General features: G+C 28.6%; 1 protein-coding gene across 3 annotated transcripts; it reads left to right on the top strand.

The window, feature by feature from the left end:
* The first annotated feature begins 13,342 nt into the window (after positions 1-13,342).
* LOC112702267 (inositol diphosphatase DSP4) lies at positions 13,343-19,963 on the top strand. 3 transcript variants are annotated; one of them, XM_025753237.3, is made up of 6 exons: positions 13,343-14,063; positions 14,160-14,253; positions 17,182-17,239; positions 17,359-17,402; positions 18,286-18,401; positions 19,626-19,963. In XM_025753237.3, exons 1-6 carry the CDS (start codon positions 13,783-13,785, stop codon positions 19,633-19,635), a joined length of 603 nt encoding a protein of 200 aa, XP_025609022.1. In that variant the 5' UTR covers positions 13,343-13,782; the 3' UTR covers positions 19,636-19,963. The 3 variants fall into 3 exon arrangements, with proteins under 3 accessions (XP_025609022.1, XP_025609020.1, XP_025609021.1); XM_025753235.3 differs by having other exon boundaries at positions 18,286-18,467; XM_025753236.3 differs by lacking the exon at positions 19,626-19,963 and adding an exon at positions 18,512-18,901.
* The last annotated feature ends 590 nt before the right edge of the window (positions 19,964-20,553 follow it).

Genomic DNA, 20,553 nt, shown 5'->3' with positions numbered 1-20,553 from the left:
GAAAATATAGCCCTTCGTTACAGAATAAAATAAAGAATAAAAAGTTCAAAGAACAGGAGTTTATCTTGGTCACAAACAATTTACTGAGAACTCGTTTTTCAAATGACTTGTTAAGATAGAGATTATTATTAAGAGCAATACTAGGAACTAAAAGGGTATTAACAAAAAATCAGCTAAATATTTTTGAGTGAATTTAAAAGCTCTATGAATTAATATGTATGAATATTTCATCTGCTAAATATCAGAATGTTTCTTTTTCATACTAAATAGATGTTCTTTTATATATTTTTCGAATTTTTTTTATATTGCAAATATGAATGTCTCTATTTCTTTAAAAATTTTATATTTTTTTAAATTTTATAGATATTTAATTATTTTTACTAAAATATAATTGGATTTTTTTTGTTAAGTATTAGGATGTTTTTTTCATATTAAATAAATGTTTTTTTATAATTCTATAATTGTATAGTTTGCAGTCTCTTTAATCATCAAAACGGCACCTAATATCCAAAAACACAGAGAGCAAAATCTGCAACAAACTCCTAATTACAAACATGTGTGTTGAATACAAAATAGGAACTCCGTCATCCACCATCCTACACTATAACATGTCCCCTGCACACTTCGAGTACAAATCAATCAAACCACTTTCTACATGAGAATTCCTATGAAACCCACTCTTAATCATCTTAGAATGAAATTGCATCTCCCTGCCAAATCTTTGAGGGAAGTAAAGGCAGTCAAAACACTAGTCATAATGAACATGTCAACCTCCAATCCCATCCTAACCATCTCACAGTGCCAGTGCCTCCGATCTCTTGCTGTGTTGCCCACACACCACAATCATCGAGTTTCAAGAAACCTCATCCCTCCCACCAAGCCCCATCTCATGAAACAGTCTTTTTGCCTCACACAAGAATTCTTCCTTGCTATAACTCGTGAGCATGACATTGTTAACAGAAGCATAAGAATAAACCCACTCATCACCACAAAACACAGCAGTATTGGTGAGAGAGACCTGTGTGATTATTGGAGATGGTTAGGTTAATATGAGAGAGAAAATAAAGACTTTTATATGTTTTAATTAGGTTTACTTAATTAATTTTAAATTTTTTAAATTTTGAATTTAAAAAATTATAAATTAATTATTAGTATAAATGTGATTTTGTTTAGTTTTTGACAGATAACCTCTAGTTCCATATATTTTTATTATTATTAAAAACAAAGCATTTCTATTTTAATTTTATAGCAATTATAAACGAATTAGAACTGGTGACCCTCTAAGCCTGAACATCTTGTAATCACTAAATCAATATATACGTTAAATATATATTCCTATTCGCAAAAACTAATTGATGGGTAATTTTTGGAATATATATAACAATTTGAATACCTAGTGTAAAAGATTATGAATGATATGATGTTAATATATTTAAACAATAGGCTTTGATTGCTACATTCGAATCGAATAAGAGTTAAAATTGACTAATAATATTGATAGAATTTTAATTATATCTAATAAAATATGACCAAGTTTAATATTAGTTAATAAGTTTAGACAAAATAAAATGTATATATTTAAAAGAAATTAGAGTAAAGTATTGTTTTTATTCCGAATGTTTGGGATAAGTTCTAAAGTTGTCTCTAACATTTAAATCGTCCTATTTAAGTTCTTACATTTCAAAATTGATTCAATGTTGTCTCGTTGTTAGGGACCTGTTAATAGAATTAACGACGGGACAAAATTAAGAAGATTTTGAAACGTTAGGAATTTAAATATATAGGACAAAAACGTTGGAGACAAAAACGATACATTGAATTAAATTTTAAATTTATCCTTCAATAATATCAATTTTTTTACGGTACACAGTTATTCAATTATTTTTTAATCACATCTAAGTAAATTATACTTAATCACATTACTTTAATTCTAAATAAATTTATTTTTTTATAATTTTACTCTTACAAATTTTTACTCATCATGAAATGTTTGTAAAATTACTAGAATCACATTACTTTATTGTATATGTATCATTTTTTTCGCAAGTTTATGTACTAATCATTTTATAAATATTTCATGATGAATAAACATATTTAAAGTAAAATTATAAAAAAATAAATTTATTTAAAAATAATGTGATTGAGTATAATTACTTAGATGTGATTAAAAAATAATTGAATAACTATGTACTGTAAATAATTGATATTATTGAAGGATCAAATTAAATTTATTTCTATGTATCGTTTTTGTCCCTAACGTATTCGTCCTATTTAAGTTCCTAACGTTTTAAAATCGTCTCAATTTTGTCCCGCCGTTAATTCTGTTAACAGATCCCTAACGGCAGGATAACATTGAGTCAATTTTAAAACGTTGGAGACTTAAATAGGACGATTTAAATGTTAGGGACAACTTTGAGACTTACTCCAAACGTTGAAGACAAAAACGATACTTTACTCAAGAAATTATAAACTAATTTCTCAAACTTTTTGTATCACGTTATAAATTTATATGATTTTAAAATTTTCACTTAATCTTTCATTGATTTATATTTGTTTTTTCAATGTTTGTGATGATCCTTTATCTTCAACTATCAGCCTTATTTAGATATGGCTACATATATAACCAAGGTTCTAAAACTGAACATAGAGTTAAAAATTTAAAAATTCAATCGAAATTAAATTCCAAATTAAACTGGATATATAAAATAATATATCAATATATAGAATATATTTTTTGAAAAAATAATTTTTGTTATGATGATTTATTATTTTTAAATTGATTAATCATTAAAAAATTGTCACCAATTCAACTGGCTAATCAATGTTTTTACTAATTTTTATGGTTTTTGACCAATTCACTATCATGCGATTTTATCTTAAATTGATCAATCTGATCGGTGATTTTCGATTAAAAAATTTAGAAGTCAAACTACTATATAAGCCAACTAAATTAATTATTTTTTATTTTAAAATTTGAAAAATTAAGTTAATGAGATTTTTTATAATGGATCTATTTTTTAACTAATTAATTAAAATTGACGTCACTTCTAATTAGTTTTCGAACGAAACTAATTTTCAATTAGCTAGATCAAATTAATTGGTTCAGTTTGATTTTCAGAACAATGTATATAACATTATAACTCCATCACCTTAAGCCAAGGTTTTTTTTAAGGGGGGCTAAATGAATGAATTCATTATATATTGTCATATTGAATACCGAAAATAGAATAGAAGGAAATCGAGAATCTTTTCTGGTTCACTTTTTTGTTTCGCTTTCTAGCGTGAGATGACACAAACGTAAAGAGAAGGAATAAAATAATAAAATGAGTGAAAGCTGGTTTTGTATGTGGCGCAGAGCCCTCGCATACTGACCATCATACTTTTTTATATTTTTATTTCTTTTTTCAATTTTGGCTTTTCAAGCACCAAAGTACAAAAGTGGTTCTCAGCATATTCCTTCGAATGTTCCACTTTCATCTACCAAAAATTAAAAAATAATTATTGACCTATTCAACGATGGTAATTAATAATCAATCATGAACTATACTGGTCGATCTTGTTCAAGCACATATAATCGAAATCTACTTGTTAGCAATAAGTACATTATCTTTATGCATATTTTAAATTGAAGAAATAGTTTAACAATGAAAATATCTTTATACACATATTTCGGGTTTCTACTTGATTCAATGAATTATATAGTTCTATATATTAAGAGAAAAAGATAGGTTACTTCAATTATTGACAATGTTCTACATATTATTAGATATTTAATATGGTATACATGCAAATTATATATTAACACTAAATGGCTATTTATTTATTTAGTTGTAGCCTACTAGAGTTTAAAGTGTTCTCTTAAAATTTTTGTGAGAGTAATTCGTATTTTCAAAGTCAACATAATCAAACGATCTGAATATGTGACCGTGATCAATTCTATGACATCTAATACAAGTATACAATATAAACTAAGTCTGGTCTAAAGAGAGGTTTAAATGAAGAGAAACATGTAATTTCTGTAAACGTAGAAGTGATTAAAAAAAGAATGGAGAGGTGTGAACGTAGTTTAATTGAGAAATTATTGGTTGATCGAGTCTTTTTTTACTGGAATTGTAGAGTCAGTTTTAACTTCTATATGGAGACAGTCGGCTGGTTTTAAGGTGCTAGATTTTGGAGGCAACATATTCTAATTTTTCTTTGAGGATGAAAAAGAGGTTGTCAGAATTAAAAGAGGAGCTCCCTAACTTTTCAAGAACTTTATTATCAATTTGAAACGATGGAAAGAGGAGGAGCCAATTAAAGAGACAACATTCTCACATGTCCCGTTGTGGATACAATTTTAGAGATTGTTGGAGCATTGTAAAATGAAAGAATTAGAGAGAAAGTTAAGAGGTATGTTTGGAGACGTCTTAGATGTTGATATTTTCAGATGAGAGGAAAGAAAAATAGAATTGTCAAAGTCCAAGTCTCCCTAAATATTACAAAACAACTACGAAAGATTTTGAAGATTGCTGGTTCTAATGATAAAGTGATGGAAGTGCAACTCTGATACGAGAGAATTGAAAAATTTTGCAAATATTGTAGCAAGATTGTTCATGAGGTCAGGGGCTGCAATACTCATCTAGAAGATTCACTGAAAGGGGAGGTTGTAGAGGAGGGCTGGGGTGATTGGTTGCGGGTAGAAGAGAGGACAACCAAATAGAAAACATAATTTCAAACAGCACGTTTAGAGAAGGTAAAGGGTTGAGGATCACAAAAAAATAACACCGGTCAGTCTTTTAAAAAGTGTTTGCTAATTTATCAGTTGACGATTCACAAGTTAAAAGGCTGGAGGCTTTGGAGAAAAGAATCGAGGGGTAGAAAAAACTCCATTGAAGACATTAGAAAATAAAATTTTTAGCTAAGACAATAAAAAAGTTTTAGATTCTGTTGTTCTCAAACAAATTGAACAAATTAAATTTGAATCTTTTTCAATTAGGGACAGAGGCAGCAACTCAGAGCAATCTAGAAGAAAAAAGATGAAGCTAAAAAATTATCTATAAGAGGAGGTAATCAAGTTGGTGGGAGTAAAAAGAACTGCAATGATGGAAGGTGCTGATTTTATGCAGAAAAAACAGTGGCAGATGCAATTGAAACCTGCTGAGATGGGAAAGATACCAACCAAAAAATGGCACCCAAGGATCATGAATATGGTGATGTGGAACTGTCAGGATTTGAAAAATCTCCTGACAGTTCACAACATGCAAGGAATTAGTAAATTCCATTCCCAAAGTAATGTTTTTATGTGAAACCAAAAATATTATCTCGATGGTGCAGGCTCAGGGAAGTAAGGCAGGTTTCACCAAATTTTATTGTGTTGATCTTAATGGTCTAGCTGGTAGTTTGATGTTGATGTAGAGAAATAATGTAGATATTCAGATTCAAAATGAAAAAAAATATTTTATTCAAATAAATGGAGAGATCAGCAGATGCCAAGGGAGTTAAAAGTGGTGACAGTGTATTTACACAGTGGCAAAAATCAGAGGTTGATGCAATACGATAAAGTCCTTGAAGTGTTAAACCAAGTCACGAGTTGCTATATAGTAATTGGTGATTTTAATACAATAGCGGCTTATCGCAAAAAAGAAGGAGGGAGAATAAAGTCTGCAACGTCAATAGCAGTCTTTAATGAATTCATCAATGCCATTAGTTTGGTCGATCTAGGCTACTCAAGAATGAAATTCACTTGGTGTAACAAACAGTGTGGGCACAATTTTATTCAAGAAAGATTGGACAAATGTAGGGATGGCAACGGGTCCCCATGGGGGCGGGGACATGCCCCCCGCCCCCCGCCCCCGCCTCCATTATTCGTCCCCGTCCCCGCCCCATCCCCGTGACGGGTAACGGGGGCCCCATATCCGCCGGGGACCCGGGTCTCCGCGGATATCCGCGGATTTTTATAAAAAAATAATAAAAATTGAAAAAAATTAGAAAAAAATTTAAAAAATAGTGTATTGTATATAATTTAGTATTTTACTTACATCAATATCTACTTCAATATTATGAATTACATGTATAGCACTCAAATGCTTAACCAAAAATTCAAAATCAGTAAAATAATAAAAATTTTAGAATAATTATAACAAATGTTTATCCAAATCACAGTAATTATAATAGAAAAAGCAAACAAAGATAATGAAAATGATAACAAATGCTTAATTATAATCATATAAATTATATTTAACTTAATTCAATAATTATAACAAATGCTTAACAAAATCATAGTACACACAAATGGGGTATTCTAGTCTTTTTACATAAACGGAGTTTAAACGGGTCTCCACGGGGCGGGGACCTCTATCCCCGCCCCCGCCCCGTTTAATATACGGGGCCCCGTCCCCCGTCCCCGCGGGTACAAAATCGTCCCCATATCCGCCCCGTGACGGGTAAATCCCCGCGGATATCCGCCCCGCTGGGGATTTTTGCCATCCCTAGACAAATGTCTAGTTTTTCAACAACTCAGAGATGATTATCCAAGAGCTTCTATTGTGCATCTAGAAGATATGGGTTTAGACTACTGCTCTATTCCTTTTAACTCAAATATGGAACGAAGGAATACTAAGAGGAGATTTTGCTTTCAAGAGCGATGGTGTGAGAAAGAAGAGGTATTGAATATTGTGAAAGAGGCATGGAGATATGGAGTTTCAAATTCTCCAATGTACAAATTATTTAACGAACATAAATAATGCAGGCACTATCTTGTTGATTGGCAAAAGACCAACCCTAGTAACTCACAAAAAATTATTATTGATCTTAAGGTGAAGTTGGTGACGGAGAAAGTTAAAGGCAGCAATGTAGATAGAGAAGTAATTCATACTCTGGAGGAGGATTTGGCAGATGCATATGAGATAGAAGAGAGGCACTGAAAAGAAAAATAAAAAATTCAGTGACTGAAGTGAGGAGATCAGAATACTAAATTTTTTCACTCTAAAATTTCAGTATAAAAATCGAAAAAACAAGATCCACATACTATAAGACAGCTTTGATTCATTCAAAACGGATCCAGAGGGTATAGCTCAAGTTGCTCAAGACTACTTTCAAGAGATTTTTTCATCATCTAACCCTTGGTCAGCAAAGGAGGACATTCACTCTATTCGAAAAAAGGTGGATGATAGAACTAATCAGATGCTCACAAGAAGAGTAACAAAAAGTGAAATCAAGACTACTGTTTTTTCTATTAATCTTTTCTCGCCCCCAGCGATGATGGATTCACGGAAAAACTCTTTCAATTTTACTGAAAAACTATTAAAAAAAAGGAGGTAGTAGAAGCGGTTGGTAGTTTTTTTTTACAGGTGGTAAGATGCTGAGAACCCTAAATCATACTCAAATTTGTCTCATTCCAAAAGTTACTATGATAGAGACGATGACCCAGATAAGGCCAATAAGCCTCAGAAATGTCTTCTACAAGGTAATCTCTAAAGTCCTAGTACATCACATGTAAAATATTATGAATAAGATAATTAGTAATAATCATAGTGCATTTATTAAGGGAAGGTTGATTAGTGATAACATCCTCATTGCTCATGAATATATGCATTTTCTAAAGAATAAGAGGTTTGGTGATTATGATTTAGCCCTCAAACTTGATATGAGCAAATGGTGGAATGGAGTTTTGTGTGGGAGGTTATAGAACAACTAGGTTTTTCTAAAAAATGGGTTAATTGGATAAAAAAATGCATGACTACTGTATCTTATTCTGTTACTATGAAAGAACAACCTCATAGTTTCTTTAAACCATGTAAGGGATTACGACAATGTGATCCCCTCTTTCTCTATCTTTTTATAATTTGTGCAGAGGGACTATCTCATTTACTCCACAGAAGATAACAGAGATAAAAGATTTCAGGTCTAAGGCTTAATAGTACGTAGATGTCCTTCTCTTAGCAACTTATTTTTTGCAGATGACTCTATTATGTTCTGTAAAGCAACAGATACAACATGCCAACATCTTATGCATACCTTACAGACCTATGGTGAATTAAGCGGTCAGATTGTTAATTTGCCCAAGTCAGCATTATTTATCAATCAGAACACTCTAAAATAGATCCAGAATTATCTAGCTCACATCCTACAAATTTTTCATATGTGCAGGCAGGACAAATAGTTGTGGCTACCGTATGTGATTTAGAGATATAAGAAAGATGTCTTTTAACTACATTCGGGACAAGGTTGTGAAGAAATTTCAGGTTTGAAAAAGAAATTTATTATCAATGAGCAGAAGAGAGGCCCTTATTAAAGCAATGGCTACTGCTATTTCAATTTACACGTTAAGTTGCTTTAAACTTTCAGATTCTCTAATAGAAAAGATATTCAGAAGAAAGTCATGCAATTTTGGTGGGGTAAAAAATGATGAAAGGAGATAGCACTGGGTTAGATAGGACATTGTTTGTCGACAAAAAGAACAAGAAAGAATGTGATTCAAAGATTTAAAGATGTTTAATTTGACGATGCTTGCAAAACAGGGGTGGAGATTAATGATAAAGACACACTCTTTAGCGTACAAAATTTATAATGGCAAGTATTTCAGGTACTCGTCTATTTTAAAGATAAATATCGGTCAGAATTCTTTCTGGTCTGGGAGGGATGTATTAGAAGGGAGGAAGGTTTTCGAAAAAGGAATGTTTTGGTCTTTGGAAGAAAAAGTTTAGTAAAAATATTTGAAGGCCGTGGTTGAAGAATTTTAATCCTATTGCATTGTACTACTAGCCTAACACATACTCAAATCTAATTTAGGTTAATCAATTATATGTCAGCAATAGACAGTGGAATGAGCAATTAATTAGAGACAAATTTTCACAAGCATTTGCAAGTGCTATCCTGTAAGTTAGAGAACAATGGTCACTATTTTATTTCTTTGGAGTGCCGAGTTGCATTTTCATTTTACCATCCCCTATTGGTGGATCAACTCCCAAAAATCTGCAGCACAAAAAAAAATCTGGGAAGTAACATGATAGAAGATATCATGCCCGGCAAAGGTTAAAACGTTCCTCTGAAAAATACTCCACGGTGATTTACCGGTCAGAAGTTAGCTCAAGCAACGATTCCTATCTATTGAAGACTATTGCATGTCCTAATTGTCAACAACCAGAACAATGGTCACTATTTTATTTCTTCGGGGTGTCGAGTTGCATTTTCATTTTACCATCCCCTATTGGTGGATCAACTCCCAGGAATTTGCAGCACACAAAAAATCTGAAAAGCAATATGATGAAAGATATCATGCCCGACAAAGGTTAAAACGTTCCTCTGAAAAGTACTCCACGGTGATTTACCGGTCAGAAGTTAGCTCAAGCAACGATTCCTATCTATTGAAGACTATTGCCCTAATTGTCAACAACCAGAAAAATTTATCTTTCATTGTCTTTTATCATACTCTATAATTTAACTTTCTTAGTCTGAAATCAGCTTCAAAAACTAGATTTCACTAATTTTTCCAAATCAATTTTAGGAATGGTGATCTTAGCTCTTGAATGAATTGAAAAAGGAATTGAATTAAAAGGAGAAGGCTGCAATTACATCGATACTACTATGAAAGATTTGAAAAACAAAAAATGTTAGGGTCTTCGAAAACATCATCATCTCACCATATCAAGTAGCCATGGAAGCTAAGGCTATAGTAAAGAAATTTTAATGAAGTCTCACCGTGTAATTCATTTTTTCTTTCTCTTAATGTTGTGTTTAAGATATTTAGGTTTATCCCTTTTTTTACTGTGCTTAATCTACCTTAGACATGTATTCTATTTACTGAAATAAATGAATTATCACTTTTTTTTTGAAAAAAAAAGCTATTTATTCATTTATTTAGTAGCACTTATGATCAATGGTATTACTATATTAATTAATGGAATGCACATGAGCACAACAACATGCTCAACAATAATAATAATCAAGCTGCTGCCGGTATGGCCTTTCTTCGAGTAATTATAACCGTAGAATTTGTTGGTTAGATTTTCAAGTAAAATATCTTATTCTCACTACCAATTTAGATTTAGTTTTTGCTTCTTTATTTTTCTTTTGTGGTCAACAACTCAACATTCTCTTTTTCTGCCATTAGCCACTTAATGGAGCATTGTGTGTTATACTTAAGGTTTGTTTTTTAGTTTTAATTGGACTAAACGAATTATAATTAGAAAAATAATAATTTAAAATTATTTTATTTAACTTAATATATATATATATATATATATATATATATATTCAATTATTTCAGTTTTAATTAGTTGAAGAATGCAAAATTAAAAAAATCAATATAAAATAAAACGTATATTGATTTATACATGTATAATTTAAAAAAAAAACATAGATAAAAAATAGATATGGTATTAAAAAAATTATAACTAAATGAAACCTATTATTATACACCCAAAAAAATTATTCATAATTAATTTCAATTTATTATTAATTTAAGTAAATTTTAAGTGACCTAATTACTACAAACTCTCAGGCAAGAATGATTCATATGCATAATTTTACTTGTTTATTCCTATTATAAATTTATAAACCACCTTTATCTTTTTGTCCTTTTGGATTGGGGGTGGGGGTGTCCTTTTTTTTTTTTTACCGAAAATATAGAGAGTCGAATTCGTAATTTTTTGGATGAATATAGAGAGATTATGCCATTTAACCTATAATTTTTTGGGAGTTGTTTACATTATAATATAATGTTGATTTTTATTATTAGTTTTTTAATTTCCCGATTTTTTTAAGTTGATCACAAATTAAACATGTGCATACTCGATCATATCATGTGTAGATATTTAATAATCCTATTGCAACAATTATAAGAATATTGTCAAAGAAATTATTCCAGATACACACCTATAGACATGCATACACTCTCACACACACACCAATCGGTTGGAAAAATCAACAGAAACACAACTAATTAACATGTGCTCCTCTTCGTGCTGCTTCTCTTGAGACATTATGAGATTCTTTCATTAGTTGATGAATTGTGTTGACATGCATTTTTCAACTATCCAGCTTGCGTTTCTTAATACAACTTAACCACGTTTATGTGATAGTATATATAATTTCAATGAAAATTAGTATCATAAACAAAACCATAAGAATGCCATATTTATTTGCTTTTTTTTTTTATATATAGTTCATAACCTCGTATTAGTAATTTAATAGTATACAAATCAATTTATTGGCATATATATTTTAAAATTATAATTTTTATGTTATTTTAAAAGACTATATTTTATATTAATTTTTTAATATTAAAAGTTTTAATAATAATTCTTTAAATATTAATAAACCAAAATTTTTAACATAAATATCAATAAACTAATATGTTTTCTACTATTTCAGTTTTGTTGACTGTTCCAACTAAATTACAATAAAAGTTTTTCTTTTTCTATTTTGCAGATAGTGGCTACAAAATTAGGTGGTGGCTGCAAAATTTAAGAATAATACATAAAATAATAAATATTTGTATTTTTATGTAAAGTAGTAAATATATAATTTTTTTATTTATTTAAAAAGAAGGCAACTATGACACCTATTTTTTTAAAAAAGAAAAATGTAAAAACGTAATTTACACGAATGGGCAAAGGGAATCTAAATTTTCCCCACGCGCCGCAATTTTATATAAAATTAATAAATTAAAATAATAATGATGATACGATGAAACATGAAAGTAGAGAGTGAAGATGTGTTAAAAGCTTTTTCATGTGCTGAGGTCAGGGGCGTGTGTGGTCCTTAATTTTTGCTTCCTTTCCTTCTCCAATTTGCTATGTCAAAACCCTTTGCTTCTACAATTCATTGTTTCTTAATCACTAATACAACCATTTATAAATAAAAACTACCATTAAGTAAAGCTAATTATATGTAAATCACACACTCAATAGCACTATTACATCATCTACATAGAAAAAGGGTTATGATATATAGAATTTTGATTGCCCCCGGTTTCAAAAGTTTTTTTTACCTTTTAAAAAAAATTTAATTTTAATTATATCAATGTAAAATTATTTTATATGTATATTCAATCACATAATGTTATATTAGCAAAAATAATTATCTTTTGTATTAACTGCATAAATAATCATCTAAAAAAACAATTATAATTACATAACTATAATATATTACACTGTCAGTGCATCAAAATTAAACTCTTAAAAAAAATACTTTCCATCCATATTATATTGGGTTGTCTAGGTTAGTATGTCAACTCTATTTTTTTTTCATATATCAAAAGATGACATAATAATAAATTGTACGTAGTTTAGGCAATTAATTTGATATTGGCAAAATGACATGAAAAATTATTTTGTTTTGATGAAATCACTTGATTCTATTTTATTAGAAATTTGACTATATTAATTCAATTAATTTTAATCAAATTTTTTAAAAAATATACGAGTTCTTTTATTTTTTATTTTAAACTTGAATCTAAGACTATACAATTAAGATAATGAGGCAACTATATAATCTTAAAAAAAATGCAAAAAATTAGTTAGAATAATCGATCATATATTAATTAAGATTAATCATCCAATAATTAATAAGGTTAAATATTACTTAGCTTGTCCCACAATATAAAATAAATTTTTTCTATCACTCAACCTTTTCTTGATATGCATTTTTCTTTTTGGGAAGTCATTAAAAAAAATGAACCTCATTTTAAATTCTATTGAGTGACATTTAATGGAAAATGTATTTAATTTCCATAATTAATGTTGATTTGATTTGATAAATGACACTGTACTGTTAGAAAAGCTTAACATCTCAACTTATGGTATTCATAATAAGAATAAATTAGCTATTCTCATAAAGATATTTTTTGAAAATATAATAATTATTAGATGATTTAATTTAATTAATTATATTATATACACATTAAAATTAATTATTAAATAAATTATTTATATAAAATATATATTAAAAATAAATTAAATAAATTTATATTTTTATATATAAATAATATATAATAACTAATTTTTTATATATATTATATTTAATATTTTTATAATTTCACGTTTAGTCCATACATATATATATATATATATATATATATATATATATATATATATATATATATATATAAAATTAGTTTTGGGTAAAATACATTGCACAAACCGCCGTCCGAAGACCGTTTTTTGGTCGTTATCCAATATTTTTAAGCTAAATACATCTACAAGAAACTAATTAAAAGGAACAAATTACATTTTATTAACAAGTATAACTTAATTCAGTTTTAGTTTAGTAATAATCAACCAATTGATAAAAAAAAAAAAAAAAGCTAAGGCAGACATGATCTGATGATCACATCATTATTTTCAAAAGAAAAATAGCATTTGGCTTATGACTAAGCCAAACGGTGTGCTATATGCTCTAATTTAATTTCTCTCTTTCTCTCTTTTCCAATTCTCATCTCTCTCTCAATGTCTGTTTATATAAAGGCCTCTCTCTTTCACTTCTCTCATATCATATCATATGGTCTACCACTTTAACTAACCCCACCCCACTTCCATTCTCTCAACAAAGTTATAAACTTTCTTCACCAAAGTTTGTTTCTTTCTTCTCAACTGTCAAAAAAAGCATTCATTGAGAGTTAGAGAGAGGCAGTAACATATACAAGAAATTTAAAAGAAGCAGCCCATAAGGAATATCCTCTTTGATCCCTTCACTTTATTTTTATATTACTCACTTATTTGTTTCCTTTCCTTTATTTTGATTATCCCACAACAAAACAAACACCACCATCTTGTGTTTTTCTGAGTTTCCAACTTTGATATGCAAGTAGCAGAACTCCAACAAAACCTGGTTCAACACCAACACAAAGAGAACAAGATCATGTGCAAGAAGATCCAGCTAAGTGTCTCTGACACTGAACTCCATAATCACCATCATAATTCATGTGGTTGTGATGTTGATGGGTGCCACAAGGTTGAGGGTGAGGATCTATTCATTCCACCCCTCAATTTTGCAATGGTTGATAATGGCATTTTCAGGTCTGGTTTCCCTGAACCTGCTAACTTCTCTTTCCTTCAGACCCTTGCTCTCCGCTCTATCATGTATGTATATGATACCCTTTTGGCCTCATTTTCATCCACCCAATTCTTCGATTCTTCTAACTTCTTATTCTTTCTTTGATTAATTGCTTCTTTTAGATATCTATGTCCTGAGCCATATCCAGAGGCTAACATGGAGTTCCTCAAGTCAAATGGGATCAAGCTTTATCAATTTGGAATTGAGGGTCATAAGGTATCTATCTATCTATCTGTGAACTTTTGTATTATTAATTAGGAGATGATTTGGTTTTGTTATTTTTTCATTTTGGGTGGTTTCTCTGTTGGGTCTAATAGTATTTTGTGTTGAATGTGTTTGGTTTCTATGTCTTACTGAAAGATTTGCACAACCATCTAAGATAACAATGATACTGTTAGAGATATAATCATTTATAAGTCTTTTTTTATTAGTTTAGTTTTGAGAAAAATGATATCATAATATAATATTAAAATTTTTATAATTAAAAGAATTAGGATTCAATTTTTGTATTGTTAAACTAAAAAAAATTATCATAAGATAAAAAAAAAGAAATCTATATAAAAATGCAAACAAATTTAAAAGAGATTATTATTTAAAAAAATGTGTCCACTCATGTATCTTCTTCTATCAGCATAAATTTCAAAAAAAATATTTTATTGTATATATCTAATCCAATTGAAATGAATTGTGTCTCATCTATTTGTTATGTTTTGGAAGGTTTTATTCAAGTTGGTGTGGATAATTAATTAGTGGCCTATTGAATGAAATGGGACCATTAATTATTACATCAGTAACTTGTGGAGTAGTCTGCTTTTCTTTAAGAAATGTTTGAATTAAATGATTTTTTTTTTTTACATAGCAGTGCAAAATTAAAAGGAGAGAAAAAGGGGGGATATTGTAACTTGTAAAGTTGGTTATTGTCATTATTTTTCTTCTTTTTCCAGTGATAGAGTCATTTAACCTAAACAAATACATGATTTAGGAAAAAATATTTGATATTACTAATTTATATAGTTGACTCCGCGTAATAAGATAAGACTTAATTGTTCTGTTTTAAAATCTTTTGATAAAATATTCTAACTTTATGATTAAACAAATTTTACAGTCTTCTGATATTACTTTAAAATGTCGCAACTTTTAACGGTGCATAACAAAATCTTAAGAGAACTATACTATTACATCTTTTTGGGTATCATTATTATGTTGTCATATCAATAATATTTTTTGGTCATGCTATTGCTACTGATTATTACATCCATTCTTTTTCAATTTTGAAGCATATATTTCTTCTGTTTTAAAATAAAAAGAGTTCTCTTCAATATTGGCCCTTATGTGCAGAGAGAAAGTATACCAACTTTAGAATATGAAAATATCATGCTTGATGGGAATCCTAGCTGGCATATCAAGTCTTTTCCTTATTTTTCTTTTCTTATCTAAAATGATCACAATCATTATTTGATCTTGTGAATATATAATTAATGGATTGGTGGATAAGCATATATTATACTTATTGTCTGTTTAATGGGATGTCAAAAAATCTATTCAGTCCATGAAGCACTAATTTTCCCTCTGATCATAATGCAAGTACAGATAGAGAAAGGGGAAAGGAATTAATAACAGCACTGAATGTACACCACAATCATTTATCAACCCACCAAAAGACAATAAGAACAGACAACATTTAAGTATAAGGACATGGTTAAAAAAAAAAAATACAGAGAATATGTCACAATTCATTTTGGACATATAATTTATGTGTTACTTGAGGGAGATTCAAGCTAAATTACTTAACTCAAATGTTTAAATGGATAAGAGATGACACATAAATAATTATATATATTTAATATATTTTTTATGTAAATTTTTTTGGGATTTATGTGAATTTTATATAGATTTTTTTCTTTTTCTGTCTTAAAATCTTTTTTTTTCCTAGAGATCAACAAAAATAAAATTCTAATAATTTTGATTATAGAAATTTTGATATTACATCATAAAATCGTTTGTTTTAAGAACTTAAACAGATGAGAAGAGACAAATCCTCAAGTTTCAATTCTATAAACTTTGTTTTGGATACAAAATTATGGACTCAAATCTTCCTTCCATGTCAAGGAAACAGAATACTACTTTTTAGTCGTGTCTTTATCTAATAAGTTGAATTTAATTTTTGATGGACTTAATTTGTAGCAAACTCCTTATTTTAGTTGAAGACCTCATTGTCTAATTTTGGCATATCTTGAATATCTGTATATCCCTAAGTGGAAAACGAGGTAGTGAGATAGATGAATGAGAATTGATTTGATTAATAGTTTCTTTCTACTTCTGTTTTGTTATTGAAAATTAAAGTAGTATAGATAATGTGCGTTATGAAATAATAATTAAAATCAACGTATGATCAATTGTAGCGATAAATACTCATTTTTCTTAACGGTAATGTTAAAGAAAGAAAAAAAATGTTAGAATTTGATTTATTTAATATTTATTAATTATTATTTTTTTGATTAATTATTTTTTATTATTAAATATTTTCGTTTTCCTAATTAGTAGTATCAAGTTTTTGTTCTGTGAAGTAATCTGTAAAATAAAAACCGTGATTTAATAAAAAGAAAAGTGAGAGAATCAATATTTTTAGTGAAAGAAATAGAGTTGGTGGGTACTAATTCAAATACAAAGCAAAACATACAAGATAAAAATATTGGTCATTTAATTTTTTGTTAATAAAAAATAAAATTGATTAATAATTGCTTCCCTTGGATGCCAAAGAAGTGTAGTTTTTACTCAGGATTATCACCAATTTGTTATATATCGGTAAATATTTTCTTTAAATGGTATTAGCAATATACTGTTGTCCCATTTGATAATATTAGGAGACAAAAATAATAATCAAAATTTATTTTATTTAATATCTATTAATTACTGTTAGAATTAATAAATTTTAAATGAGGTAAGTCTTAACTATTTTTAGTAAAATGATTTTGTCAATAGTATTCCATTTCTACCAATAAATTTAGATGACAAAATTTAATTAACAAACACTTTTACTTTTATTTTATGTAAACATAGCTACTATATAGGGGGCAAGATTTTTTATCATGTGAAATAATATAATTAAATTAAATACTAAAAAGATTGTGTATCTCATGACAGGAGCCTTTTGTAAACATCCCAGAAGACACAATCCGTGAAGCATTAAAAGTTGTCCTTGGTATGCTTTCCATATATAAATAGATACATCTTCTCTTCTCTTTTATTATTTTTGCTAATTGCTACTGCATTTATTTCAACAACTCATTTTCTTATTAATATGCTCACCATTATTTGCAGATGTCAGGAACCATCCACTTATAATTCATTGTAAGCGGGGGAAGGTGAGTTTTTATTTTTATTTTTATTTTTATTTTTTTTTTTGTCTTTACCAATTTTCTAAGTGCATTTTCCAGTTTGTGTGTTTAAGTTTTCTAAGTAACTATTAGTTTGATTAAATTGCGGCACTTCTTTGAAATATTATATCTAGTTAAAAGTAGATGTATTTTAAAAAACAAAATTAAATTTTTTTCAACAAATAATAGGACAATCATTACAAGGACAAAAAAAAACACACACATTTAGTGATAATTTATTTTACTTTAATATTTAATAAAATAGTTGCTAGCATAATATCAGAAATTAAATATCAACCATCTTATATTTTGTTACTAAAAAATTTTAATAATTATTATTATAATCATTGATAAAGACCTTTTAAAAGTCACAACAATTCTATAACTTGTTATTATAATATATAAATTGTCACAAAAAAATAATTAAATTAATTAAAAGAAATACTAATCATAATGAATTGTTACTAAAATTAGTTTTTCTTAAAAGTGAATATTTATCCTTTTTTTTAATTTTTTTCTTAATTTTTATCCTTTCATTATAATTTGTTGACTAATTGTTAATTCAGTAATGTTAGAGAGACAATCATTTAAAATTATCTTATTTAACTTAACATTTATAATTTTACATATATATAACATCCAAATTACATATTTATTATATCTAGTATTATGCATTTATTTCAGAAGTAATTAATAAACGTAAAATAAGACAACTTTAGGTTGATTTAGTTAATTTTTATTGTCTCTCAAACATTTCTGTTGTTAGTTAAAAAAAAGTTAGTTTGCAGCATACTAATCTAGTGATGTTCTTAAAGTGTATAATAATTAATGATTGTTATTATCTCTAATTTTTGGGGGTGTATTTATGCAGCACCGAACGGGGTGTTTAGTAGGATGCTATAGGAAGTTGCAGAAATGGTGTTTGTCTTCTGTGTTTGATGAATACCAACGCTTTGCAGCTGCAAAAGCAAGAGTTTCAGATCAGAGGTTCGTTGAGTTGTTTGATATTTCAACCATCAAGCCTCTCCCTATAACATTTTCATCTTTCAAGAGGTAACATAGAAAAGTGTTATGCTAATTAAATCTGGAATAAATAGGAAAAGGTGATGAACTCCTTCAATTCATCAATGCATTATTGCGGCGGCAGACTCCATTATCATTCCCATCATTTTCAAGAATAAGATTTATTATTAAGGAAAAATAAAAAAAAATTATATTAGAATATGTAGTGGTTATTAATAGATCAGCATTGTTATTGCTTGTATCTTTATATAATTATTATTGTTATATATAGTTCTTGTAGTACATACTCTACTTCATTGGTTAGGCACTTTCTGTATGTGCCTATCATCCTTTATTATTATTTTTTTCTATGCTGCTACCCCATTCATCTGAAATGAGTGTAGATACTTCTTGATTTTTTTCTCGAGGCTCGGAGAATTATTCAAGAAAGCTAGAAAAATTAAAAAAAAAAAAAGTTTGCTCTATATATACATTGTTATGTGTTGTTTCTTTCCTTCAGTTCATGCATAAAAATATTATTTATAGTATATTAGTGTTAGGATAATCTTATTTAATTTATATGTAGTTATTTTCGTATAAAATTGATAGTTGAAACTTGCAGGACTAGTTTAATGCACATTTCACAATTTTTTTTTGTTTTGTATGGACGAGAAAATCCAAGAATGAATGAAGAGGAATGAGAGTTGTGTAATAATAATTCTCAAATACATAACATAATAATAAATATGAAAAATGATTGGGAATTAAATAGTGGTAATAGAACCCTATTATATATGCTTGAAACAAGAAAGATTATACAATGGACTTTATTTATATATATAATATTAACGACCGTTTTTACTTTTCGGTATCTTTACTCAGAAGTGTTTCATGATGATCTGCAAAATTTGTAATGGCACTAAGTAATTTACCTATAATTTGAGCAAAAAATAATTGCTAGCATTAATCTTCGCAAATAAAAATTTATCTATCAAGTAATAAACGAAAATATTATTTTCTTACGGGAAGTATATATAAGTTAAAGGTGAAAGATTCCTACATAGTTAGTTTAGCACGCAAGGTTTTATATAACTAGATTACAATGTTTATTGCTAAAAATAATTAAACAAAAAAATGACCTTTAGTTACAATTCTTTGATAACGTTAGTGAAAAGAATTGACATTATCTTTTACATTATTTCTTTCTAGGTTGGATTGAAATTATAAGGACTGCTGATTGAAGGATTGCAAGAAATTAAACTCCATTTGGAGGAATTTTTCTTTTCCTTCTAAACTTAATGTGATGCACCTCTTCACAGCCGATGGACTTTTTATCTGGGCCTTAAGCTGTTGCTTCGGAAGGAGACAAGTGCATAGTGTTGATATTTACAAAATAGCATTAAGATTCAACAAATAATTTTATGTGTAAATGTTCAATTTAATTCGCACAATTTGATCACTTTGTAATTCAATTGAAGCTTTACTAGTACCATGTCTATATTATTTTAAGATCAGTTTCTATACGACTTGTTCTTATGTCTTAACCATATGATGTCTCAAATATTTCCCACTTTATTGGCAATACAAAGTAAACTTTTGATCGGATTAGTTGGCTAATTAATGATATCAAGAAACCATGATAGATATCATTAGCAATACAAAGTAAATTTTTTAGAGGGAACAATAAATACGCTAATTGTCTAGCAAAAATCAGTTTAGGGTTAGAAGATGATTTTTTGTTCTAGGACTCTCCTTCACAGAAAATCACTAGAATCTTCTACGAGGATGAGAGAGAGGCTTCTTTTTTTTTTTTTTGGTTTGGTTTCCCACGGTATCCACCAGCTCGACAAGCCAAGGACTAATCCGCCGCGGTACTGAGCTCCATTTAAGAGTTTGTCGCTGGCCAATGGGTTGCTGCATGCACAAGAGAGAGAGGCTTCTTTACCCCAAATCACTTGTATCTAGTTTTTTTTTTGTTTTGTTTCCTTTGGGCTTTAGCCTCCGTTCAATACCAAAAACAATAAAACTTAACCATGGATTATATTTATATATATATTTCTTTTTTTGTTGGGGGGACTTGTCCATAACGTTCGTTCCTTTGGAATTAAATTTTCTGAATTCTGATCTTTGACTAGAT

The sequence above is a fragment of the Arachis hypogaea genome, chromosome 7 (assembly GCF_003086295.3).
Source record: "Arachis hypogaea cultivar Tifrunner chromosome 7, arahy.Tifrunner.gnm2.J5K5, whole genome shotgun sequence".
NCBI lineage: Eukaryota > Viridiplantae > Streptophyta > Magnoliopsida > Fabales > Fabaceae > Arachis > Arachis hypogaea.
Note: the sequence above shows the minus strand (reverse complement) of the source record. Positions and strands in the feature narration are given on the sequence as shown.

Coding starts and splice junctions, on each gene's coding strand:
- LOC112702267 (XM_025753235.3), top strand. CDS start 13,783: ATGCAAGTAGCAGAACTCCAACAAAACCTGGTTCAACACCAACACAAA. Junction 17,240..17,358: donor AGCATTAAAAGTTGTCCTTG/GTATGCTTTCCA, acceptor CATTATTTGCAG/ATGTCAGGAACCATCCACTT. Junction 17,403..18,285: donor TTCATTGTAAGCGGGGGAAG/GTGAGTTTTTAT, acceptor GTATTTATGCAG/CACCGAACGGGGTGTTTAGT.